At 48.0% G+C, this 27518-nt stretch overlaps 1 protein-coding gene across 1 annotated transcript; it reads right to left on the reverse strand.

Moving 5' to 3' along the window:
- Positions 1-1533: 1533 nt before the first annotated feature.
- Slc37a2 (solute carrier family 37 member 2) lies at positions 1534-27518 on the reverse strand. Its single transcript, XM_045146028.1, has 18 exons — positions 26969-27518; positions 13687-13768; positions 13152-13245; positions 12954-13032; positions 11556-11691; positions 11015-11091; positions 9354-9520; positions 8874-8911; positions 8475-8627; positions 8102-8192; positions 6654-6716; positions 6195-6280; positions 5156-5204; positions 4941-5014; positions 4639-4717; positions 4421-4518; positions 4119-4183; positions 1534-2573 (listed from the first exon to the last, which is right to left on the reverse strand). Exons 1-18 carry the CDS (start codon positions 27025-27027, stop codon positions 2558-2560), a joined length of 1506 nt encoding a protein of 501 aa, XP_045001963.1. The 5' UTR covers positions 27028-27518; the 3' UTR covers positions 1534-2557.

A 27518-nucleotide genomic window follows, 5' to 3' on the forward strand; every position in this document is an offset into this window, starting at 1 on the left:
ATGCCCCTCCCCATACACTCTAGCCCAACCTCCCAAAGGATCTCTAAAAGAGAAATGCAAAGAGTTATTGCCTTTTAATTACAAGTGCTATTGTAGCATCTATAAGGAAGAACATTTTAAGCTTAATTGAGACCGAATGTGAAGTTAAATTAAATGAATAACTAATTAACGTAATGCTCCTGCATTAGCCCCATGTGAGTGCAGCAGCCCAGAGAGAAAGCAGGTACTGGCCTCCAGTGAACAGTCAGTGCCCAGAGCTGCAGGAGGCTGAGAAGCCAGCATGGGAAGTGAGTACAAAAGGGCAGACCTCTGGGTGGGGTATCCTCCAGCCTTTGGGTATCTTCCCACCCCCTCCTACACTCCAGCCCTCCTCTCTGAAGCCAGGCTCTGGCCTTACAAATCCTTTGCAATGCCTCACTTGTCAGCCTGGCGAGCATGTGTCTTGATCATGTTCCATTTTCCTCCCTCTTCCATGGTCCCTCACTGCCTTATAGATGTATCTAAGGTCCATGGATTCCTCCTTCACAAGGTGTCAGATTCATTCCTACCATTGTTATTGAAATCATCCCCTAGCCCTTAAGGGCTGGGCTTATGAGTAGCAGAGCTCTCAACTTTGGTCACTATCTCCATGTACTTTTTTTCTTATTTTGGTTTTTCAAGGTTGGGTCTCGCTGTAGTCCATGCTGACCTGGAATTCACTCCAGTCTCAGGTGGCCCCGAACTCACGGTGATCCTCCTACCTCTGCCTCCCAAGTACTGGGATTAAAGGTGTGTACCACCACACCCGGCTTTTTTCTTGTTTTTTTTTTTTTTTAATAAACATTTTCTTATCTGTGCTGTATCCCCTACAGAGATAAGTGTGTTTAATGCTTTTCTCTCTTCTCACCAATCCTATGAAGAGAATGTTACTATCATGTCGTAGATTAACAAATGGGAAGAAAGCTGGTAAGGACTAAAGCTGTGAAGGAGAAGGCCTCAAAATCTCAGCAGTCCTCTTGCACTGACCTTCATTGACCGGGAAATCAGTGAATAAGGAAACTGCTCATGTGCCCTTCTCAGAAGTGGGATGGGAATGCAGAGCCACCCTGGGTTCAGCCATGGGATGGTGTCACCATCTAGTGGTTTATAGGAGTAAGAGTTTCATCTTAGCCTGTCTTGGATACATTTTTCTGGCCTGGAGAGAAGTGCCATGAACTTGGAGCATATACCATGTGTCATGATTCTGAGGATGTCAAGATGCTGGCTGACTGCTGATCACAGAGCCAAAGCAAATGTCAGGCACATAAACTTACATAATGCTAGGTGTTCAGCCTGTTTTGCTGCTGAGGTCTGTGCACCCAACTGATACAGCCATTGTTTCTACTGGGATGCTGTGGGTTAGTGTATCTTCAGTGTGCTCCACATGTTATGAGCATGCCTTCTGTGAATTTCAGCTGTCATAGCCCCAGAACTCCAACTTTGTATGTCCTGTGGCACCACTTTGACACCCTACACGTGCCCTGTATGCCCTACCAAGGATAAGCACAGGCACAGTTGGCAAAGGCAATCTGTATTGGTAGAAGTCAGGTAGAAATGCCAGGAGTCAGCTTGACATGTGGCAATCCAGGACTTGGGGTGGAAGGGGGTTACAGACAGAGGCTCTAAAATGAACCAGTCACGGCACCTGGTACCTGTGTTCAGGGGTAAGTTCTTTCCTGCATCCTCTGTCTTCTTTATTCCTACAGCAGAGCTGGCATGCAGTGGATACCCAGTGACTACTGTCATTCCCTTCTCGAAATGTTTAACACACATGCACTGTTGTTTTCAGTTAGCGCTCAATCCCTCCAATTCCCCAACACTGACCTCAGTGTCATTGTCCACTGATGTATCATCGGGGCTGAAGATCAGGGTGAGGCAAGGGCTCAACTTTGGGGGTAGGTAAGCTCAGAAATCAAAGAGTGAGCGCCTCCCCTACATTCTGTACCTGAGGCAGTTCCCTTGCCCCACCCTAGCCTTGGCTGTGTGAGAGCACCAATAATACTTCAAAGTGGCCAAGTAAGTCACCAATAGGATCAAATCAAAGGTAGATGAAGGTACAACTTGGGAAAATACATAAAGAAGACTAGTTTATGGCCAAAGGGACAGAGAAGCCCAGCACCTTTGAAACAGGACAAGATCCTCCCGCAGGTACAGGCTGCTCGGTGACAGAAGTCAAGACATACCATGAGAAAAAAAGACACCTTTCCTGGGCTTGGCCCTTTCTTGGAATCTGAACAAGCAAGCAAGAGTCTAAGCATGCTCTTCCTTTTTGCTCTCATCCCCAGCCCTTCTGCTTGTAGAATCCAGAGCTCAGCCCTGGAGACTTCCATTTCCCATGCTTGGTGTCTGGTGATCCCTTTCCATGGAGTCTTCTGTATCCTTAGCAGTAATATGGTTTGGGCTGGACTGGGCTGAGCTGGTTGATGTTAGATCAGGAGGCTTTACCTCACCTTGAAATGGAAATTTGCATCTTCTCGTTCATGGAGTGTGCTTTGGGTACACAGCTGGGACCCTCCATGCTTTGCTTCCAACCAAGTCCTCATATTTCCCTATACCTGCATGAACAGGACAAGATGGATGGAAAATAATTAACAACTTAATATGCTCTTGTTCCCTTTTACCTCTTGGGCAGCCTGAATAATATAGACAACAAAGTGTTTTTGCCACTTTGGACCACTTCACAAAGTATCACCAATCACCACAGAGCCTATTTCATCTTAGCTTTACTCCAACCCTGCTGGTATTTGGGAGTCAACATCCTCATTTCTGTACCAGGATGCAGAGACTCAGGGATTTGTAAGGTCTTCAGGATGAGCAAGCAGAGAGGCGAGGGTTGTCCAGGGAGTTCAGTTCCCAGTCTAGAGCTCTCTGCTCCAGTACATCACCGCACACCTCTTATGGGCCTTCTGCAGACAAGAATCAGCTTGGGAGAGCTGCAGTGCTCAGAAAAGCAAGATACCCCACAAACCTGCCAGGACATACCCCTCAGCTCTAAGTGAGAGTACCTGTCTCTCAGACTGTGGAGAGGTGAACTACCAGGGCTGGACCTCATTCTTTCTGTTTCCTACCTCTAATCTATCCTAGTCTTCCCTCAGGCCTGGCCTGGGAACGCAGGTGGAAGGAGCCTCTCAGGGAAAGGTGGGAAGGACCTGCAAGTACTTCATGCTTACAGTAGTGCTTCCTACTTCCAGTTTTTCTCTTTGCATGATGCCCTTCTAAAGTAGAAGTGTTTCTCCAGATACTGAGCATTACCATGACCCCCGAGGCAGCTTCTTCTATTCACCATGCAGCCCAGATTCAGGCTCCACCACCTCCTCAATAGTAAGCCATTTCTGCCAGAGGAGAGCCAGAAAGGCCCCAGGGACAGTCACCCAACCACCAGCTCCTCAGCCTCTGACCAGCCCAACTTAGCCACTGGTCTTTGCATGTCTCTTCCACACCCACCACCACAGCACACCAGGAGAGCCACCAACACTTGATTCAGTCTTTTTCAGAGGCTCTGATTGATACTTGCCCTTTGCTGTACACCCTAGGCAGAGGGGCCAGATGACCTTGGTTTCTGACCTTCAGGAGGCACTTGTACCTCATCCTGAGTTCAGAGTAAAAATGATTCCCAATCTCTGTCCCCTCTGTCTTAGGGGTGTGTCCAAAGCCCTAATGCTGTCCCTCGGGGTGAGGCTGCCACTTCTGTGACATCTCGGACCCTTTGGGAGACACTTTGCTAGCACTATGCTCTGCCCAGCTTGAGTCTCAGGGCATGGCTCCCAAGGAAATAGAAACAATCACACCAGAGGAGGGATGATTTGCATGCAGCCAACATTCTGATGGCACATTAGGCACAGACTTGAATACTCACAAAAATCATGGGACTTGAGGAAAATACTATCGCGGGTGGGTTAGGGCCAGACTAGAGCTATGGAGACACATGGGGACAATAGAAGTCAGATTAGCAGAGCTGGGCTGGGGTTCCACACAGCACACCAGGGTGGGCTGGCTCAGGACTGGATCAGTCTCAGACTAGGTGTTGGTAACTAAGCACTTGGCAGGTTCCCAAAAGAAGTGAGGTTGGGATGGGAGGCCTCTGCTACCCATGCACTCACCCACTGCTTCTGCTCCGAGACACCTTCCAAGCCAGGATCTCTTTGTATACCAATCGGCAGAGGAGCTGTGGGGAATCCAAGGCACCATAAGCAATAGTAAACAGCTTCCAAGGTTAGCTGAACCATGACAGGTAGCTGAGAGGTTTCAGGGAGGGGTCCCCCAAGAGGCAGTTATTCTGAGCAAAGGGCAACTACTGTTCATCTCACTGTCCCAGAAGACCTAATGCTTTGGATGCCACGGTTCTAATCTGGAGAGGAAAACCATCCCCCAGTAGCCATCTGTGTACCTCAAGACTTCTTACCAAGCAGGCCAGGATGTCGGCAGAGATGAGCATGTAGAAGACATTGTTCCAGCCTGTAGGGGAAATGAGTCCAGCCAGCAGGGGCCCCAGAGCAGCACCTGTACAGAGCACAGTGTCATGAGAGGATGGTCCTCACTAGCCCAGTCCACCTCGGACAGCACACGAAGGGGTCTACCCAAGACAAGGCTGCAGGTCATCTTTGAAGTTCAGTTACATACCTATGGAGCCAGTGCCGTCAATGATGGCTGTGACAGTAGACAGGGCCTTGGCATTGCCCTTCAGACTCTTGTGGGTGCCCTGGGGAGAGTAGATAGAACAGAGCAGGGAGGCCTGAGCTGAGCAATACCACTGAACAAGACCAGCACTAGGAGAAAGCTGATTCAGGGAGAGTGGTGGTGAGGGCCTGGATTTGAGAGGAAAGAGGCCCATGGTGGTTCTCTGAGACAGGAGAGGGAACAAAGAAGATGGGTATATGGACGGAAGCACACAGCAGCTTGGGGTCCTGGAGTGGCCCACTTACCAGGTCAGCAGAGACCGCTGTGGTGATGAGTGCATAAGGGCCATTGACCAGGACACCACAGATAATCAGCATCACTGGGACAGCAGCAGAAATGGGGTATTAGAGATGAGGGGGTACATGTAGCTCCAGGCTGTGGTCCCACACCCACCTTATGAAGTCCCCAAGGCAGAGCCTTTCTTTCCACTGGCATAGTGGGATTTGTATCACCTCCTCACCTATGGAGCTGGTAATTCCATTCTGGCCAATGTAATTGTACAGGAACATCTGGAAGAAGAGATGGAAGGGGCAAAGTTATAGCCTGACTTCCCCTTGGGGGTCCACAGCCCTGAAATCTGGAACAGCTCTGGCCTACTCTGAAACTGCAGATGTCACCTTAGTCCCCTCGCCTTGTCAATATCTCAAGGTTGAACCATCTAAGCCATGGTAATCTATAATTCCACCTCCCACTTATTTTATTTATTTGAGATACAGATAAATAAGGAGCATGGGCATGCCGGGGCCTCTAGTCAACTGCAAATGAATTCCAGATGCATGTGTCACCTTGTGCATCTGGCTTACATAGGTACTGGGGAATCAAAAATGGGTCCTCTGGCTTCACAGGCAAGCACCTTAACTGCTAAGCCATCTCCCCAGCCCATACCTCCCATTGTTTTTGAGACTGTTATGTAACATAGGATGGTCTCTGTAACTGATAAAAACCTTGAACTTCTGATTCTTCTGCCTCCGCCTACCTCCCAAGTGTTGTAGGCCTGTCACACCATGCCTGGCTCTATAATTTCCCCACTAAAGTATTTTCTCATGTCTATCCTTAATCTCTTTCCTTTTCCTTGGTCAAGAACTTTGGAAGAGCCGGGCGTGGTGGCGCACGCCTTTAATCCCAGCACTCGGGAGGCAGAGGTAGGAGGATCGCCGAGAGTTCGAGGCCACCCTGAGACTACATAGTGAATTCCAGGTCAGCCTGAGCCAGAGTGAGACCCTACCTCGAAAAACAAAACAAAACAAAAAAAAACAAAAAAAAAGAACTTTGGAAGTAGGTAGGTGTCCCTCTTCACCACAACAGCCAAATAATTATCCACCCCTTTCTGGAATTCTCTGTCCTAGTCTCTTTCCAAGGGGCCTGACATCTTTGATGACACCTCCCCCCCATATGTACACTGAAATGTACATATGTAAAGACAGCCATATAAATAAATGTAGAAATGAACATGCACCTGCTCACAAGTCCACACACTTTGCCCTTGAGCCTATACTTACCATGGGGGCAGCCAAGATCAGCATAATGCAGCAAGTGGTGGCCCTGCCATTGGTGTAGTCAGAGATGAGCCCTGCCATGATGCCACCTGGAACATATGCTCACTCACACACTGTCCCTAACAAGATCGTCCCATCCCTCATCTGCCATCCAGCTTTGTTCCATCACCCTGTACAGTTGTGGCCTGGCATCAAGAAAGACCTCTTCCTCTGCAGCCTTCTGCTACATCCATCATTCCAGAAACCAAACACAAAGGCCATCTTTCCAAGGCCCACTCAACTGGGTAGAAGCAGAAATGAAAGTATACCAGGAAGCCTTTCCCCTCAGGAGCCTCCTACTCAGGTCATGACCTGCTGGATCTAGTCTTTTTTTAACCACTGAGCCATCTCCCCAGCCCCTGAATCTGTTCTTTCTAAAACATAGCAAGAAAGGCAATGTATTGGAACAGGGCAGGGCCTCACCTATAATGCCACCAACATCAAAGAGTGTGGATAGGTCCCCAGCCTCCTTGGCACCAAAGTGAGCTGTGGAAAACATCAAAACAGACATCCAGGGCTCAGAGAGAACTTCTTGAGTGTGACAATGAGAAGAATCCCCACAGGATGGGGTACAGCCCAGTCACCTCCCCAGAACTGAGGGCCCTGGCACAGTGATTTACTAGGGCCACAGAATGAGTATGCAGCAGTTTGGGACATGCCCTATCTGTCTCCACCCGAGCTGTACTCCCTTCTTCCCCTGCAGGATGACCTTGACCTTCCAGAACAGCCCCTCTGCTGGAGGCCTGGGACCCAGCCCCTAAAGGCCTCTCTAGATTGTTCTCCTGAAGTGCAGTGGTTCTTAGCAAGTATCAGCCTAAGCAGCCACTTCCTTGCCCAACCACTGACCTAGTAGAAGCCTCACTAGGGACTCTTCACAGCCACCTCAAGTTTCTGTTAATGCCCAGAGCCAGGAGGAGCCCTGCAGAAGATGGGGACTTTGGTTTTAAAAAAGGGAACATCCAGAAGCTTGACTTGCAGCCCCACCCCCAAGGCTGATTCATACTCTGAAGTCAACACCAACGCCACAAAACAAAGACCTACAGTGTCTATGAAACTGACCCGGCACTGTCACAGTGAGGAGACCCTCATGTAGCGCTATAGGGCAAGCTATAGCTTGAGATCTGGCTGTGACTAATCACCATGGTCTCCTGTCTGGTCTCCAGTGCACAGCATGTGTGTGGCAGGGCAGCAGTTGGCCCTCCCTGGGGCTGAGAGGGCATGGAGCAGCCCTTGCAGGAGGTCCTGGTTAAGAAATGAAGCTCTTAGGCTCATGGGGGCAGAAAGGTGGAGCAGGCTGCTCCTGGGTAGTGTCATCCCCACTTATGAAAAAGTAGAGACTTTGCGCCCATGTGGATCCAAAAGGCTTTTTCAGCCATAAAAGAAATCTCTCCTCATGTATACAGTACTGGGTAGTTCTCCCAGTACAGCCTGGGAGACCCTAGCACAAGGACATCATCATTCCCCATGAAGGCCCTTTGAAGAAGAGTACTGTGGTTACTACCAGGGTCTGGCTCTATAGAATACACAGGATAAGCTTACCGGGCCTCTTCCTTAAGCTAAAGGAGGTGTTCAAAGCACACCTCCACTCACCTGTGAGCCAAGCAGCCTACACTCAGGCTGGAGAAGGGAGGGATGCAGGGCAGAACTCTATGCCCCTAATGCCCAGCTTAGCAGGTAGCTGAAGACAGGATCTAGGGGGTGGTGCATGGGGCTCAGTTTCTCACTTGAAGCAGTAGCTAAGCCAACCTCTCCCATCCTAAGAGAGGTTGAGCAGGAATCTCGCCAGTGTTCTGGATCATACACAGCACCAAGACAGCATCCTCTCCAACAGTGGCCTTGGCCTCCTCAAAGACCCTTCCCCTTGGACTTACCCACATTGAAGATGTAGAGGGGCAGCCAGTAAAGGAAGGTATAGCTGACCAGCTTGGCAAAGAGCAGACACAAAGAGAACTCAATCACACCCTGGGAAGCACAATGGAAAGGGTGTGAGATAGTCTTGGTCCAGTGGAGGCCCACAAGGGGCTCATGACTGTCATCACCCCCACACAAAGCAAACTCAAATACACACTTGGTATGCCTGATGCTCAATGCCATGTCAAGTCAGGTCTCCCATACAGCCCTCCCCCAAGCAGGCTACCCATCTCCTGTAAAGAAATTCTGGAAACTACTCATTCACAGCATCCATCTCTTGATACAGAGAGGAAAACTCTAGAAACTCTTCCCTTCATCCCATGAATTTCTCACCGGGATCTTGAGTGCTCCCAGAAAGCTGATGGCTTCAGGCTCGGGGCCCTGCTCCTTGGAGCAGCTGGCTGTGGTCTCCATGTTGCTCTCTCTGTTCGTGTAAGGACCATTTCCAGGATCTTCAGGGCTGTCCTGATCTTTTTCTTGGTCATCCTGAGCAGAGGGGATGTGCCCTCCTTGTGGGCATGGCCAGGTACCACCTCTCCCAGCTAGAGGGATGGCCCCAGTGAGAAAGGGCTTCCAGGCCCATCAGTTGTAGGGGAGCTAACAAAAAAGCCCAGCACTGGGTCCATGAAGGCACTGGATGGCCACAGCTTCCTCCTCCACCTTGCAGCCCTCTCTGGATCCCGCCCCTGTGATGCAGCGGGGAAGCAGGTTAGATATGGTAGTCACACTCACATGGTGCTGTGGAGGGGTGCAGTCCACATCTTCTGGATCTAGAGTTAAAAACAAACACCCTTCTCAACAGGTTAGCTCTTACTCTACACTGAGTCTAAACCGGTGCAGCAAGCTAGCCCTCTAGGTCCCTTGTAGCCTCCCAGCAGCTCCTCACAACTATGTCACTACTGCCTCTTGGACTACAGAGTGGCTATTAACATCTGGCTTTGCCAACTCACAGGACTGTCAGAGAATGGGAAAGAGCAGCAGTCTGCACTAGCTGTAAGAGGCACAACTAATTAGCTGAGCACCTACTCCTTGTCAAGCATCTTGAGTACATTGTCCGCCTTAACCCCTCAGAAAGCCTGTGGAGTAGGTAATGCTTTGCTCAGACACACACAGCTGGTCCTCCAACCTCACGACCAGTAATCTTTGTGGCATATCCAGCTATTTCTTCCCACTAACATGACTGTGGAGTGTGAGGAGTTGGTGTCTACTCACATTCGATGAGGAAGAGAAAGGTGATGATACCCATGGCAGCAGTGATGATGCCAGGCACAATAAATGACAGGCCCCACTGCTGATTCACCCAGATGCCAGCGATCAGTGACCCCAGGATGTTGCCCACAGATGTATGGGAATTCCAGATGCCCATGATGAACCCTCGCCTTAAGGGAAGAAAAGGACAGAAAAAGTAACTGCCCAGCCAAGTCCAAAGGCTGGCTGCCTGTAACCACCAGGACGTGGCCATTCACAGACACACAGAGCTGCTCAGTGAGCAAGGGGAGACTGCTGGTGTCCTGCAGGTGACAGCATGACTTGGGTCCCCTGCCTTTAGCTAACAACCTGAGCAAGCAGGTAGAAGCTCTCACTACACAGAAATGAAAACACCATTCTTTCCTTTCTTTTGCCCCTCAATTTCACTTTAAAGAAATGGTCCTCAGCCACAGAGGATTCTGTCCCCAGGGGACATATGGTGATATGTAGAGACTGTGATTGTTACAATTTGGGTTTTGCTACTGACATCTAATCATGAGATGCTATGGATGGTGTAAAACACTCTATTACCTATGGGACAACCCCCATAACCAAGAATTTGACAGCACAGAGGGTGAGAATCAGAGGCAATCTTTTCCCCCTTAACAAAAGGTAGTCCAAGAAAACAAAGCATTGTAGAGGCCTTTTGTCTTTATTCAATAATGGAAATTTGGTCAGGTGTGAGGGTTTATGCCTTTAATCCTAGCACTGGGATGCTGAGGTTAGAGGATCTCTGTGAGTTTGAGGCCAACTTGGACTACAGAATAAGTTCTAGATCAGCCTGGGCTACAGTGATACCCTGCCTCAAAAAAAAAAATGGAAATTGAAATTAATCTATTATAATGTGTAACTAACATGTGGATTATCCTCATCAATGGGAAAACAGTACTGCTGGGCTAGAGATATTGCTTAGTGGTTAAGGCACTTGCCTGCAAAGCCAAAGGACTCAGGTTCAATTCCCTAGAACCCACATAAGCTAGATGCACAAGGTGGCATATGTATCTGGAGCTCATTTGCAGTGGCTGGAGGTCCTGTTGTGCCCATTCTCTCCCCCTACTTTCTTCAAAACAAAACAAAACAAAACAGGGGCTGGAAAGATGGCTTAGTGGTTAAGGTGCTTGCTTGCTAAGCCTAAGGACCCAGGTTCGACTCCCCAGTACCCATGTAAGCCAGATGGCACAAGGTGGCATATGCATCTGGAGTTTGTTTGCAGTGGCTGGAGGCCTATGATGTGCCCATTCTCTCTGTCTCTCTATCTGCCTTTCTCTCTCTCAAAACAAAAGCAAAACAAACAAAAAAACCACTGCTCTTCTAGACAGGCGTGGTGGCGCACACCTTTAATCCCAGCACTCGGGAGGCAGAGGTAGAGGATTGCCATGAGTTCGAGGCCACCCTGAGACTCCATAGTGAATTCCAGGTCAGCCTGGGCTAGAGTGAGACCCTACCTTGAAAAACAAAACAAAACAAAACAAAACAAAAAAAACCCACTGCTCTTTAGCCTGAGAGACATTTTCCTCTCATCAGGTGAGACTCGACACTTTCTAATCATTTCTTGTGAATGTGCACCAGAGGCCTTTAGGGAGCCCTACCCTTCTGGGGTCCTTTCCACTCCCTCACACACTCACTTCCCCTTCCCGAACCAGTTGCCGACACAGGCCACCACGGAGGGCCAGCCTGTGGTCTGGACAAGTCCATTGCAGATCTGCAGGAGAGAGAAAGGCAGTGAGGGAGGGTGACAGCAAGCCTGGGTTGGCTCCCTGCTCAACTGCCCTGGGTGGAGGAGGTTCAATGTCATGTCCAAAGGGCCCTCCACACCCCATACTGCAAGTCTTGCCCTTCCTTCCCTCGCATGTCCACACACACTCCAATGTCACGAGCTGGCTTCTGTAGCTCAAGAACATTTGAGCTGAGACCAACCCTTTTGTGCATCTGAAGTGGCCTCAGTGTAGTACCCAAGGCAGACTTACTGAGCCAGTAGTAGTACATGGCTTTCAGGGGTGGGAAGTAGGACCTTGTGCAGGGTGACAGAAGGAGGTAGGGACTGGAAGCAAGGAGGCTGGGTCCCCATCTGCTCTGACCTGGGGATGGCCAGGGAAGGGTAGAGGCCAGGGTCCTTTCTGTGAGAGGAAACAAAAAAAAGGCCAAGTGCCAGAAGAACATCCATACCTGGATTAGCACGAAGTACCAGAGCATGTGGATACTCCAGAAATACCCCAGGCCAAAGAGGGAGGTGAAGAGGCCACTGAGCACCATTCCAGTTGAAAGATAGTAACGGAGGGGGAGCCGCTCCCCAAAAATTCCACTAGAGCAGACAGAGGCGGATTTGAAGTTAGTTTCCATGGTCACCTGTTACCCCCCCCCCCACTGTGCTGAAGCCACCTCCAGTTGCCACATGCCAGGGCTGACCTCAGCCCCCACTTCTAGGCTCCTCTGCTCTCTGTGGTACTGCCCACCATGCCTGTGATCCTGTGGCCTATGTTCCTCCTCAGCTGACCATACCCTGTCATTTCTTCTCAGAAAAGCCTTACATAACACTCACAGGTTTAACTGCATCTTTAGTCTCCATCTGTCCCCCCACTTCAGGATCATACCCACATTGTCTCTGGATAGCTTTATTTGGATGTCCCCAAAGCAATGGAAACTGAGCACACTAAAACTGAATTCCTCCTCTGCTTTTCACTTTGCTGAAACCCCTGAACCGCCAGCTTTCCTCAAGCTCCTCAAGATTGGCTCCTTGCTATGACCGTTCCTGTCCCCTTAAAACCCATCTTAGCATCACTCTAGAGTGATCTACCTGAAGTAAATCCTTCATTAGCTCTCAGCCTAGTGCAAGTGACCGCTGCCAGAGACCTCATCCATTAGCTCTGTCTCTTGCTGTTGCCTCTCTTGACTCTGCTAACACTGAGAACAGTTCCACCTACACACCAGGCTGTTCCCACTAGCCTTGTGGTGCTCAGTGGCAACTCCGGCCTGGGTCTCTTCTGCACTGCCAGAGCCACAGTTCTTCACAGCTCAAGGCTCATCTCCTCAAGAAGCTTTCTCTTCTCTAATCCCAGTTTGCACAGAACTACTACTCAGCAGTCACCTCTGTCCTAGAAGCACCTCAGTATCTTGCAATTAGCTGCTGGCCCATGGGTCACCCCATGAGACTGGGAGCTCTCTGAAAGCCACACCCTGCCCTATCCATTTGTGATTCCCAGCAGCAAGCTCGGTGCTTGCTATGTGAGAATCATGCTGTCTGTGGAGTTTAGACAGCACTTGGTGGTCTCTCCCAAGGAGTCTCTGTCTAGGACTGTGCTTAGGGACCCCTCATCCATACCACCAATACTGCCATCTGAGTGAGTCAGCTTGCAGGCGAGTCTGCCAGGTGGAGGAGTGCTATGGTGGCTGTGGTAAGGAAAGAGGGCTGGCTATAGGCTGAAGACCTGTGCTGGAGTCCTGCCTCATTCCTGCCTGGAGGGGCTCTCAGCTGCCTCACCTCAGCCTGCAGCCCCAGGTTAGTCAGAGGAGGCAGCAGCTCTGAACCCACACCCCAGTGGACATGGGCTGTGTTTCTTTCTTTACCTGATAAACATGCCGATGGCATAGGCCACAAGAAAGGCATTGTCCACAGCCCCCAGTAACTCCTTGTAGTCATCTTTGTCTAGAAGCAGATGGGAGAGACAGAATGCTGGCTGTTCAGCTGCCCCTGCAGGAAGCCCCTTCGGGCTCTAAAGGAGGAGGGAATGGGGAGTGGAGAAGAGTGACAAGCCTGCTTCTTACCAAATGGAGTCCAGCTACACCACGTGGTGTCATTGATACCATGTGTGTCGTTACCAGGTGTGATCAGCTCTGAGCAGTTCTGGTGCAGACGACTCTGGGAGGCAATGCCATGCATAGCACAGGTCATAAGTTACATCCGCTCAGAGAGAAGCAAGAAGCACGTTACTTGCCAGTACCTCCCACCATAGTCCATGCTCTGATCTTTAGCACCTTCTTTAGTAGGGGCTGATTACAGGGGGAGGTGGCCACAGCAGACCTAAGAGGTCATGGCCTCTGTCTTCTTGGCTCACCCACACTCACCAACTCTGCTCTCTTTGGGGATAAACTCGAGGGAGCACACAGGGAAACACTGCTGGGAGGAGGGGTGAGGAGAGAGCTACCAACAGTGAGTGAGTGAGTGATGGGGAGGGAGCAACCTCAGTGACCATGGTAAAGGACACCAGGGCGTGATGGCCTGCGGTCCCGAGCATCTAACTAAGGAGTCTGTCTACCAAGCCTAGCACATCCTGCATTCTTCCTTATCATCCAGCCTCACCTTGACAATGCTGATGGGCTTCCTGGACATGTGATAGCAGGTATAAATGAGGAAGGTGAGCAGCAGGGTGTAGCCTCGGAACCTGCAGGGGTACATGATATCCGAGTCAGCTGGAAGGAAGCAGCGCCCTTCCTGTGCTGGCTCTCCCAGCCCCGCTGCCTCATCAGCACCAGCTCTTCACCTTCAGGTTCTTCCAGACATCAGTTCCTGGAGCAGAGGCCAGGGACAGCTGGGAACAAAGGACTTCTGTGGGCAGTGCCTCCCCTGTTCCTGCCACCTTCCACCTGCTCAGCCCCTCTGGGGCCCCACAGAGGCCAAGGTGCCTCCTTGTCTGAGTGCGTGACACAGGTATGGCCACAGGGAGGTGGGATCATGTGCTAAATGTCAGGAAGGATGGGACTGGGAGGGAGCTAAAGAGGAGAATCTGTTGTCAAAGTGTGGTCAATACATCCCTTGAGCTTAGAAGACAGCAGACTGAACTCTGGCCACAGGTAGTGACTCAGCTGGGACAGCTGGTGACAGAATCCCAGTCCTCTCCTCCTTGCCCCAGGCTGGTCAGTTCTCCTAGACAGAAAGATCATTCTTTCCTTCATGGCTCACACTTCCCACATGCTCTCTCCTGCTTAGCTTGTGGTCTGGCTTGATGGAAAAACCAGGCCAGTCAGGTGTCCCTCAGTTTCCACCGAGTTGCAGCAGCTATGTCCCCTCTCCTAGAGTCCTGGGGGAGGGACTGCAGTGCCCGCCTGAGTCACTGCTTTGCCAGCACAGGATCAGCTGGGTGCAATCAGCAGCCAGGAGCCAGTTACTAAGACCTAAGAATGGAGCTGGGGTGCAGCTCAGTGGTAGAGAACAAAGTTAGTATGCTTGAGACCCTGGGTTCAATCTGCAAGACAAAAAAAAAAAACAAAAACAAAAACAGCCTGTAAGAAAAGGTCAGACATTAAGGGAAAGGCTGAGGGAAGAAAGGTAGGCAGGTCCTGGAGCCCTCATCTCCTTTGGCACCATGAACCTGTGGCAGAAAATGCTCTCAGCCTGCCCTCTCTGGGACTCTGCCTCCAAACCCCAAACTCACTTGCCCCAAATGTGTCACAAAGCAAAGCAGGTCACCTCTTTGGAAATGAAGGGGGTTACTACAAATCTGAATTTTGGTTTGGCTACAGGACCTGTCTCATTTTGCCCTGAGCTTGAGCTTCCTAACTAGAAGTTTGTCTCTATGCTCTCCATTGTACCATTCCATCATCTTAAGAAAACTATTGCTGAGGAGATGGCTCAGTAGTCAAAGACACTTGATTGCAAAGCATACAAGTCTGAGTTCAGTTCCTTAGTACCTACATAGAGCAGAGGTATAAAGTTTCACATGCACCTGGAGTTCATTTACAGTGGCAAGAGCATCTTGCTCACTCTTTCTCTCAAATAAATAAAATAAATAAATTTATACATGCCTCTTATATTTACTTTGTTTAAACTTTTCATTATTTTCCCATTTCTTCAAGAATGAAGTACTAAGCTAGGCATAGTGGTACACACCTGCAATGCCAGCACTCAGAAGGCTGAGGCAGGAGGATTGGGTATCTGAGAGCAGTTTGGACTACATAGCGAGATTCAGTCTCAAAACTAATATTCTCTCTCTCTCCCTTCCCTCTCTCCCCACTCTGTCCCTAAGCCCTCTGACCCAGTCTCCATAGCTACAGTCTCCTAAAGTCACCTGTGTAGATCTCACAGGTCTTCTAGAGAATTCAGTTCCACAGGACAGCTAGGAACACCTCATGTGCCTGCCCCAGTGATTGACATCAGAAGGCTTGATGGCAGCAGTTTTCCAGGATCTACCAATTGCCATATGACTAGGCCTTGAAGTTTGAGGATTTCTAGAATTCTCTGAGAGAATTTAGAGAGGGTACCTATCTGACCATAGCAAAAAGCAAGAGGTGGAAGATGGAACTTCACAGCTAATTCCAGCCCAGTGCTCTGCCTAGGATGTGGAAAAGCAGCTGGCTTTGAGGGGTGCCTCTTACCCATTCTCACTTCTATCTCCTGCTCACTCAGGAATCCAGCAATAGCAAGAGAAATGGGAAAAGGGATCCTGCCCACTTGGAGTTCACAGGCCAGTGGGGAGACACACGGAGAATTGGGTGGCTATGCTATACAAGCGGGGAACCCTCATGTTACACGGGTGCACAGAAGGCCAACATCAAGCCCAGTGGGGTGGGAGCAGAGGTGTGGTTTCAAATTTAAGCAGGAGGCAGCCTCCAACCAGGGCTGGCCAGGGAGTTGTGCCAGGGAAGAGGAAGCAGCATGAGCAGAGGTGCAGAGGCGTGAAATAACACTGCCTGTTTGGGAACACTGCACGGCTCTGGACATCTGGAAGGTGGGACTAAGCCAAGGGCTGAAGAGTGGCTAGGAAGAGGTAGGGCCAGGGCAGGCAGGGCCTTGTGTGGCAAAAGGTAGAGATTGGGCTATCACTCAAGGGAGATGGGAAGCTGCTGGGGAGCTAGGATTTCAGCCAAGTGAAGCCAGCGACCAGCTCCAGGGTACTACTCTGCTGATCTTGGGTGGATTTCCCCAGCAGGCTTCCTCGCTGTGGGGTGGTGCTAGTCCCTGTGCTTTTCCATCCTGCCAGCTGCATATGGAAGCCATGCAGTCCCTCCCTGCCACAGGTGGTATAGTTCAAGGATTTGTGGAGCTGGGGAGATGGCTCAGCGGGTAAGAGCCCTTGCTGTACAGGCATGAGGACTTAAGTTCAATGGTCATGTATGCCTGTAACCCCAGTACTGAGGCAGGGCAGATAGAAGGATTTCTGGGGCTCACTGGTCAGCTAGTCTAACTGAAAAAACAGTGAAGTCCACATTCAATGAGAGGCAATATGGCAGAAGAATGAGAAAGGAAGCCACTGACCTCCTCTGGCCTCCACATGTGTGTACAAAGGGTGTACACATCTCTATAGCACACTATACATACTGTGTACACACACCAAAGGAAAAGAAAAAAAGCCACAACAAAACAGAACTTGTTCCAAGAGTTGTGGAACATGCGTTTAATCCCAGCACTTGGGAGGCAGAGGGAGGAGCATAGTTGTGAGTTCGAGGCCACCCTGAGACTACATAGTGAATTCCAGGTCAACCTGGGCTAGTGTGCAGCCCTACCTCGAAAACCAAAATCAAACAAAAAACAAAAACCAAACAGAATTTGTTGTCTATAAGAAAACATAGCAAGGACTAGGAATCAAGCAAAAGCAAAAAGATGTGGGTTTTTTGTTGTTGTTGGTTTTGTTTTTGTTTTTGGTTTTGGTTTTTGAGATAGGGTCTTACTCTAATCTCAGGGTGGCCTTGAACTCACGGTGATCCACCTACCTCTGCCTCCCAAGTGCTGGGATTAAAGCATGTGCCACCATATCCAATTGTTTTCTTTCTTTTTTTAAAAACCTTTTTCACAGAGATACTGACAGGGTAGTGAGATAATGTCTATTATAGTTCTTATATCATTCCTTGACCTCCCAGTGGGCACTTGAACATGGAAGGTAGTGTTGTTGGAGATTCGTACATGAGGACGGGCTGGGGGAGTGGAGAAAGCCCTTGCTGTTCCATTCCAGCAGTCAAACCTGGCATCAAACTCTTCTGGACCATGGGAGTTCCAGGCCTGCATTCACGGGGAATGTAGAGATGCAGGAGTCAGCATGGTCCTCTCCACCCACTTTTGCAGGATGCATACCTGGTTCTCCAAGGACATAAAGACCTGAGGCTTCTGGAACCCTGCCTTAGCTGACATGGGTGGTGTCCCTAAGAGGAGCCTACAGTGGTCCAGGGAAGTGACTCTGGAATCCTGAGGCCTTCCCTCCACTCCCTCAGGGCAGACAAGAGAATCAGCAGGGTCCACACAGGCATTTGACCTGTGAGTTTTTCAGCTCTGCTCTCCTCTAGGGGCTTGGCTTGCCAAGCCTCTAACAGAAACAGGACCCCCAACTCAGCAGGAAAGTCACGATCACTGACGTCAGGGTTCTTCAGCTGTGTGGCTTCCTCTGGGACTTCCTGCTTGCTCCCCCCCCCCCCCGCGCCCCCCGGCCCCCCCCCCCCGCCGGAGCAGAAGAATAAGCTCCAAGTCACAACACTGGCTGGACCCTGGGCACTTGGGGCTGGTGTTTCTCTCCTAGCTGGTCTTCCTTTCATACCACTTTATCAGGTGTTCTGAGGGAAAAATCCACGTGCTGTCATTCAAAGGGACTTAGGGACATGGGGCCAGTCAAGGGTGGGGCTAGGCTGAGGCTGAGCAAACTCATGCTCACTCACAGGCCTGACAGCTGGTCGCTCCTATAGCAGGCAGGACCTGTATTTTTCACTTCTCTTTTCACAGCACTTCCCCCACCAACCAAGAGGCCTCACAATGGGACCAGGGCAGGGTGGGGAGGGGGAGAAACCCGCACAGCTATGAAGAGAAGGACAGCTCTGGTGCAGGGCCAGGCTAGGCAAGCAGGCCAAGGGTCAACAGACGGTGGCAGGCAAGGCCCCCAGATGGTTCCAGGTAGGGCTAGCTGCCCCATGACCCTCTAAGTCTTTGTTAGCAAGAGGTAGTATTTCTTAGAGTCCCACCTTCCCCACCAGATACTGGTTATTGAATAACCAAGTTAGATAGGGAGGGGGACTAGCTATCTCTTAACTATTAGCTGACAACCCAACTAATTTTTTCGAAGGACCTCGATAATAGCTTTATTGATTTTGTTAAGACTTTGCACTAAGAATGATTCTGGGGTAGGAACAGGGAACAGTATGTCCCAAAGTGTCAACAGATTATAATAAATAATGCCACCTCCTAAATACTGATTGTTACTTCCGCACAACAAGCAAACATCAGGACCCCATATGGCCGAGTGTTTGTGATCTTAGAGAATCAGTTCCCTCTCCTCAGTCACCGCTGTCCCCTACATCTCCCTTGTACTGTAACTACTTTGCTGACAGTCCTGACCACCACTAATAGCCAATGGGTCTTCAACTCCTGCACTGACTGACCCCTGCCTCTGCTTCAACCTGGGACTACCCAGGAAAATCTATAACAGGTGAGCTGGCTGTGGCTACAGATGTCCTTGGCACTTCCCCTGAGGTAATGAACCTGGTGACCTGTTCATGGGTGTGACTGTTCTGAGGTCAGAAGTTCTAAAAAGGATAAAGGCTGGGCACAATAAGAGCCAGGCCAGGCCCAATGGTGACAGCGCTACCATCCCCACCCTCTGCCAAACTCTCCAATGACACCAGAAGATATCCTGGTGGAGAAGGCTCAGCCAAGGGCAGATTCCCTAGGGACAGAATTCTGAGCTAGGTCTGCAGCATACAAGAGCAGGCAGGGGTAGGCCAGGTCTGGGCGAGCCTCTGAGCTTGAAGCTTTCTTGGGACAGGGAGCAGGCCCATGGAGTTCCATGTTTCTTATTCCCTCCCGCTAGCTGGTCATGAGTGCTTGCTCAGAAACTGAGTTGACTCAGAGCTTAGCTGGCCAACAAGTGTAATGTCCAGTCTCTTCTGAACAAAGGCTATGTGGATGGCATGGGTGGGAGTGTAGTGGTGATCGTCGAGCCATAGTTTTGTCCAGGAAGTTAAGATGATGGGTTTCCTCCCAGGACCCTCTGGAGGTCTGACCTCGGCCTCAGCCTTTTCTGAGCAGGAAGGATTCAGGGTCCAAGGCATGAGCCAGAGACCAGAAAGAAGAGCATCATTACCATCCATCACAGTCCTTCCCTTACATACCAACTTAGTTACAATCAGATGGCAGGGGTCTGGCTTCAGGGACCCCGCCCCTGTTGGCCAAGTCTTCTAAACTCCATAAAATTGTACCCCCTCATGTTTATTACATTTGACCTGTCTTTTTATTCTTTCTGAGCACTCAGGATTCTACCACTCAGTTTTCTTCTCAAATATATAAAAAAAAGACCATCTTAATCATTAGCTTCTTTTAGAATGTTCTGGGTTCCTATGTCTATAAGCCAATGGTTCCTTATTTGGGAAGGCTTTTGGACCCCTAAGTCAACTCCATCTCTCTGTGCAAGTATCCAGTCCAAGTACAGGACAGGAATTAGACACATGGCATTCAGTAGACCTGTTTGCTGCCTGCCCCCACCCCCCAGCTCTGTGCCCTTGTACTGGTGTTACACTGAGATTGCCTTGCTCAGGCCTCATTACTCTATTGGCACAGCTTGACTGAGTAAGGCCTTGGTCAATGGTGCAGAGAAGTCCAAAGCTCTTGCTGCTTCCTAGAATACCCCATGGATACTGGGCAAGGTAGCCCTCTCAAGTCACTGGGATGCACACTGGTCTGGCTTTTAAGGAAGGAAAGAGGAAATAGTGGGATGAAAGAGGAAGCAGAAAGTAGCTGTGATGAGCTACAATCACAAGGGGATGGGGGAAGGGATCTACAGGGTCACATGCATGGCTTGGAGGTAACAGGAAGATGAATCTAGCTTCCAATATCCCTTATTCCTTTTCACAGCAGCTCTGTCCATCACAGCTTTCCTCAAGCACTTTCTGTTGTCCTTGCCAAATATCTCTTTGCAGGAATCAGAGACTAAGATAAAAGAAGAGGCAGTGTCTTGGGCTCAGATTTGATCCCAGGCCACTCACCACAGAAGAGGGAAAGACACTGCATAGGCCAAAAGAAGTTGAGTCCTTATTTCTGGTTCTGATACTTACTGTGGCTTGGACTACTTATTTAACTTCCAAAGTCTGTTTGGTCTTTAAAATAAGAGGATAGGGGCTTAGCAGGTAAGAGTCCTTGCTATACAAGCAGGAAGACCTGAGCTCAAGCCCCAGTACCTATGTAAAAGCCAGGAATGGGGATGCATGCCTATAGTCCAAGGGCTCAGGGGAAGGTAGAGATAGAATTTCTAGGGTTCCCTGATCAGGTAGTCTAACCCTCAAAATGGGGAGCTCCAGGCTCAATGAGAGAATATCTTAGGGAAATAAGGTGGAAGAATGATCCAGGAGGACATCTGATGATTTTTGCATATGGCGTGTGAGAGTGCATGCATCTGCACACATCGTGCACACACATCCACATGCACTAAAAAAATTAAACAAAATAATAAACTTGTGCACAAGATTGTCATGAGGATTAGGTAAATGTGAGAGTATCTGACACAGGCAATATCTCAGTGTGCTTTGAATGCTTTTCTTTTCTGTCTTCCCAGCCAACTACAGAGTACAGAACCATGTGTAGTCAGCCATGGAATTGCCTAGCTCCCATGGGAATATCAGGGTGTGAGGAAAACAGAGGCAGTGTGGGAGTCCTCGGCTCCTGTTCCTCCTGCCTGTCAAATATATCACCCCTCCACACCCATTCCTGCTCATCCAGCTCCTGTGCCACCCTGCTCCCTCCTGAACTACTTCCCCCTCACAAGGCCCCAGGAAATGCACCCAACCCTATAAGCAGCAGCCACAGTCATCTCTCTGGAAAGATGCCCATGCTGCCAGCTGCCCCCAGAAATGCCCACATAGGCATTGGCACAGAAGGCAGAGAATTGGGTAAGCCCAGGGCTAGGGACCCTCTGGGCTTTGAGTGGCTCAGAAATGCTAAGGAAAGGACAAGCCAGTCTTGACAGGAGAAGGAGTTGATGCTTACTGGGAGTAAACTCCAAACTCTGACTACATTTGAATGGAACTGCCTCCTCACACCCAGTGTCACCTGCCCTGATTCCCATCCAAAGGACTGCTCCCTTGCATGGCACACTCCTGCTGGCCGGAGCTCCACATCACCAGTCTGTATTCAACCCCAAGTCAAAGGCTAACTTCTCACCTCACGGGGATGAATCCCTTCAGCCACAGACATTTCAAGCACCTTGAAAATTCCCAGAATACTAGGCCTTGTGCTACACTCTTTCAATAGCTCCTCGTGTAATTTCACCAAAACTCTTGAGAAATAGGTACACGGTTACTTCCCCCTTGTAGTTGAAGAAATGCAACCTCAGAGAAATCGATGTGTCTAAGGTCAAAGGCAGTGTGATCTTTATCCCACTCACATGCTAACAGGGAAACAGTGGAGTCTTGGGAGTCAGACTGACCTTGGTCAAACTTCAGCTCAGTCACTTACCAGCTACATAATTAATGCCAGACAAACTCTGGAACTTCTCAGTACCTCATTTTATCCATAGGCCCAATGGGAAAACTACTCTTGCAGTTTTTAAAAAAATACAAATTAACAATACCTGGTACAAAGTTGCATGAAAAGTGACAGTCAATAGATGATGGTTTCCCTGTGCTGAAATCTAATTAGGTATCAATGTAAATACTTGATGTGTACTACCTCATTTAAATCTCACAACAATCTTATGAAGAGCCCAGGGTTCTCTACTTCTTCACTTTAATTTCAATGCTCTCCTTGGAGACATCTGAAAGTAGTGAGTTTTACACCGTTTATTTCAGACTTCAAGTCTCACCTCGGCCTACATATTGTTTAGCACAGGAAATGTGAATCAGCTTAACATCCACTTGTAATAATATCACTAATAATGACTATAAAAGCCACCATTTACAGCATGTTTCCTGTATGTCAAGCAATTTACACCTCTAATCCTTAATATCCCAGGTAGTCAAATATGCTTAATGAAGTAGCTTTTGTCAAAATCAATACCTCTGACTTCTGAAAGGCAGTACATATGAAGCATTGCCCTTTGGCACTCAGTGCATGTAGCAGTGCCTTCTACAAAAAAGAATTGCTTACTTGCACTGGGGAATGTAGCTCAGTGCTGTGACACTTGCCTGGCATGCACAACGCCCTGGGCTCAATCACTAGCAGTATAAAAAGTAAATAAATAAAAACAAGATTGCTGATTTATGTGTACACAGTTCTTCTCCAGCTTTACTTTTAGTTCAAAGAAGGTAGGACCAGGTCTTCACTGTCTTGGCAGGCCTAAGAGTTCAGTGCAATAACACATTACTGAACTACATTCCATTTAGGGCTGGAGGGGAATCCAAACCTACCCTGATCAGGAAACAACATCTCTCAAGAACCCACCACTGGCCACAAGAGTTAACCATGTTGACATGTGCTGTCATATTTATCCTCAACAACCACCTGGCTTCTTCTGATAAGAAAACTGAGGCATCACAAAATTAACCATGTTTGTATGTCTTGGACTTTGGGGATGTTGGAGAATGGACTAGATTCATACTTAAGAAATGTGCAAGTGGGGCTATGGATGTAGCTTAGCTGGTAGAGTACTTGCCTAGCATGGTTATGAGATGTCTTACTGTTTACAAAGGGAAAAAGAAATGTTATCATTAAGTAAAACAATTAATTGTTCCAAAATAATATGAAGAGTATAAAAAAATCTGAATGGGTGAATGTGTAGGCTTATAGAACAGAACTGTGACTTGCCTTGGATTAGAGTAGATGCAAACAAAAACTTGGAAAAAAGAAACTGTCTTAAAACTTTTGCCAAGACAGAATCAGTTTTGATGAATTTTGTCATATTATTTGAAAAAACAGTCCATGGAAAAAAACCGAAATTTCTCCTTTCACCTTTTAAAAAGACAGGTGCTGAAACTAGCAAGGGTTCATTTGCTATGTTGATCAATTCCTAGCATGAGACTAGCTGTCAAATAAGATAAAATAAACTTTAAATAGGTGAATTTATATAGGTAAAATGCTATTATTCATACAAATATTTCAGAAATTTTCATATGAGAATTTCTATAGATTTCTGAACGCCCTCCAGTCCATGAGTGGGATTTTGTTTGTTTGTGGTACTTAGAGAGTGAACCTAGAGCCATGCACATGCTAGGTAAGCATCTACCACTTAATCACTTTTTATTTTTGAGACAAAGTCTTGATAACTTGCCCAAGCTGGCCTTGAACTTGCAATCCTCCTGCTTTAGCCTCTTGTAGCTGGGACTATAGGCCTGCACCACAAAGCTTGGATGTCCTGTTTCTATTGATCAACACCCTGGTGGTGCTTTGACAATAAGCAGTGTTACCTGTCATGATTTCAGTTACCTGTTAACATGTTACTTGGGGAACAACTCTACTTATTTTGAATCTAGCATCTTCCAGGCCACTGAATTTCACCTATGAATGCACATCAGACTTATCTATACAGTTTCCTTAAAATACAAATGTTCAGGGACTTACTCCAAACTTACTTGTTTGTTGGAATTCTTGGTATGTTCTGTAATGTCTTTGAATTTTCATGTTATATCTTAAGGTGTTTCCTCTGAAAATAAAATGTTTATCTATTTTTGTAAGCTGATGCAATCAATATTAATTGTTTTGTTTGACATTAGGCTTGTGTTTTTGGACACTAAGGATTTTTGTTGTTTGCATTAGTTTCCTTTTGTTTAGTGTATTATAGGAGAAAAAAATTTTCTTCAGACTGTTGACTTGAAAATTATCAGTAATAACCACAATCTTAAACCACCTGCCATCTGCAAATAGTTTTTGTTTTGCTCTGAATCTTCCTAAAGGCAGCTATGGAATATTGTTTTTATTTTATTTGTTTTTAATCGACAATCAGAAAAGCATTGCACCAAGCACTTAACTTTCAGGCACAGGTTTTGATGGTGACATGTAGACAATTTTCAAAACATACTAGTGAACTGAGTTAGGCATTCTCAGGACAAGTCAAGAAAGGATGGGCTCCAGAATTTCAATTCCAAGATTTGGAGGACCAGAATTATAGGACTAAATGAACTGATGAGGGATGACTGTCCTTTATGCTTGACATGTTGTCATAGTATTTTTAGGACCTCAGTATGAGGAAGACCTTTCTCTTTCCTGATAGGTGATCCATAACTGATAACAATGCTGTAGACTTCATACTTTTGTAAACTGAAATGGAATATTATTAAGTACCTAATTTTCATTATCTAACCTCTCAGAATTCAGAAACTTTCATTGAGTTTTATTTTTCATGATGATATGTTTGTTTACAAAGGTTCAATAAGAATCTCCTTTCTTATTGTTTTTAAACAGGGAATATTTAAAAATTGGTTATGTAACCAAAGTCTTGCCAGTAATATATTTGACAAGGATGCCCATTTAATGACATAACCAGTTCTTTTAAAGGAACTAAGGCTCACTGTATGAAGCCAACACTAATAGAACACTCCCAAGAAAAGCGGCTTACTGGGCTCCTAGACTTACAGGCTGAGGAAGGTCATTCAGGAAGGCTCATGAGCTTTAAGATATTTTGAAGACCTTGAGAAAGAGGATTTGACCAAATTTATAGATACAACAGGTAAAATCTGGTAAGGACAGTTTCTTGGCATAGCTTCCTAATCTTAAAACAATAAATAATAAAAGGCCATTTAGTTATTTTTAGACAGGGTCTTATGTAGCCCAGGCTGGTCTCTAACTCACTGTGTAGACAGAGATGACCTTGAACTTCTGATCCTCTTGCCTCTGCCTCCCTAATGCTGGGAATACAGGCATGTACCACCACACCTAGTTTTATAAGGTGCTGAAGATAGAACCCAGGGCTTTGTGCATGCCAGACACTCTAGCAACTGAACTACATCCTCAGCCCATAAAAAGCCTTTTAAAAGCTCAATCTAAAATTCCCTATGCAAACTTTCAGCAATGAAAATTTAACATGACTTATCTGGTTAATTAACACTCTTGTTGTACCTATATAAAGAATGAAATCAAATCTAATGAGATCAACTTTATTTTGTGATCATTAATCTTTCTTTGCAATTATTATTTTGCCATCAAAATAGGAGTCTTTAGAGAAAAACAAAGGACTATGTATTATAGAGAGGATATCCATCTAAAGTTATCTTAATCTAGTCTTTCATTTATCCTGATTCTTTTTTTTTAATGACTTTGAGCTATTTTATAATTTTTGAAGTGGTAGCTCACTGATAAGTCATATAAAAATATGTCTTTAAATGAGACAACTTCAAGTCTTCCACCTCAACTTGTGGGAAAAAGTATGACCTTAATAATCTTGACCTACAAATGATTATATTATTTGGATTATGCTTTTAAAACCTGTAGTAAAAATAACATAAAATTTCCCAATTAAACCATTTGTAAATGGAAAAATTCAGTGACATTAAGGACATTCATAATGATATGTAACTATCACCACCATCCATGTCCAGACTTTTCCTCATTATATAAACCAGAAAGTTCACACCAATTTAACAGTAACTCCACTCTCCTTCTCTGGGTTCTCTTTCAATCCAATTATAACATATACTAGTTCCTTCATTAAGAATGAAATAAAATGGTTATCACAGGTTCATATCAATTCATGATTCTATTTCTTTCTGAAGAAAAAAACTTAAAGGTTCTAAATTCAAAAAGGACCACATAAATAATCTAAATGAATGAAGAAGGTTGATGGGATGCCTACAGTCACCAATTCAAAGTGCCTGGGGCAATTAAGTGTCCTCACCTGTTCAGGATTCGGGGCTGGGAATGAAAGCCTTTCAGTTTTATAACCAGGCCAAACTGATCAACCTAAAATTATCTGCTTATTTAAAGGAGGTTCCTATTAATTTAATTTAGAGTACTGGTGTATCATCTGTTTTTGAAGAGAAGCTAGGAATCTGGTTATCTCATTAAATTTTATGGTTTGTAAATGACAACAAAACATTTTAAAAACCCTGTGCACACCGAATACACTGGTCCAAGCTGCTGTGATGAAGAGTGGCTGAAAGCTCTCCACCCAGCATGTGGGTGGCCTCTTGTGGTCAGGAGGACAGCTGCTTTGAAAGCCGGCTTACCGGTTTGGGGTGACCACTCAGCTGTGGAGCAGAAAGCAGCTCTGCTCACAGAAACATGCCCTTGTCTGATTATGTCTCTTGGGGCCAGGAACCAGAGAGCTCTGACTTCTGTGTTACCCAAAGGATAAAACAAACTAAAAGGGCTCCTTAACAACTCCCTGGCCACCACTCCCTGGCCTGTTTCCCTGCCAGGAAGGCTAGATTCCCCAGGCGTTCAGATAAGAAAGTGAGGCACCCTGGAGATATCACAGCCTGTGCACGTGTTTGGAGGTAGGGACGGCCAACGGAAAGGATGGAGCCTCTAGGCACGCAGCCCATTCCTTCCCGCCCCCGCCCGCCCGGGGCCACCGGGAAGTCTGGGCGAACGTGGAGTCGGTAGGGTCTGTGTGTCAGCAACTTTCCAGACTGGCGCCAGATCGGACCAGAACCCTCTAACCCCCACCCCGAGACCCGACTCCACCCCAGGGCGACCACGCCTGGTCTCCGCACACGCACTTCCCCGGTACGTCCAGACCCGAGCGATCCCGGCCGGCAGGGAGCTGCTCGGACAGGGCCCCGCTCCTTCCACCAGCCCCGCTCACCAGCTGTCCCTGGAGAAGGCGCGGAGGAACCACACACCCGGGGCCAGGGAGGATCGCATCTTGCCAGGCCGGTACCCGAAGCCGACACCACGGAGGAGGGCGCAGAGCCAGCGCGTGCCGGGCTTGGCGTCAGCTGGGGTTTAAATGCCCCGCCAGCCGGCGCGCCCGGGCCCTGCGGTCAGCCAGGAACCCCGCCTCCGTGCACCTGACCGCCCGGCCCTCCGGGTCACGACGGGCGGGCGCACGCCCGGCCATCCCTGCGCGTTCTTCACATCTGTTTTCTAGGCGCCACCGCCCGGGCTTGGCCTCTGCGCTGGAGACTGATAGCTCTGAGTTTCCGGGCTCCTTTCTGATCTACTCTATATCCGCCCGGCTTTGGGGGAGAACAAAATCAGCAATTCCAGAAGTCTTCAGCTCGGTGTGACTGTCTCCCTCCTGAGAAGCAGCGAGCCCCGACCCAATCCAGGAAAATCGGACACTCTTGTGGAGAGGACCTCAACCTAGGTACCCGCACACTTCTTAGGGAGCTGAGTGCGGGCGCCCCCTGGTA

The sequence above is a fragment of the Jaculus jaculus genome, chromosome 3 (genome assembly GCF_020740685.1).
Source record: "Jaculus jaculus isolate mJacJac1 chromosome 3, mJacJac1.mat.Y.cur, whole genome shotgun sequence".
NCBI classification, from domain to species: Eukaryota; Metazoa; Chordata; class Mammalia; order Rodentia; family Dipodidae; genus Jaculus; species Jaculus jaculus.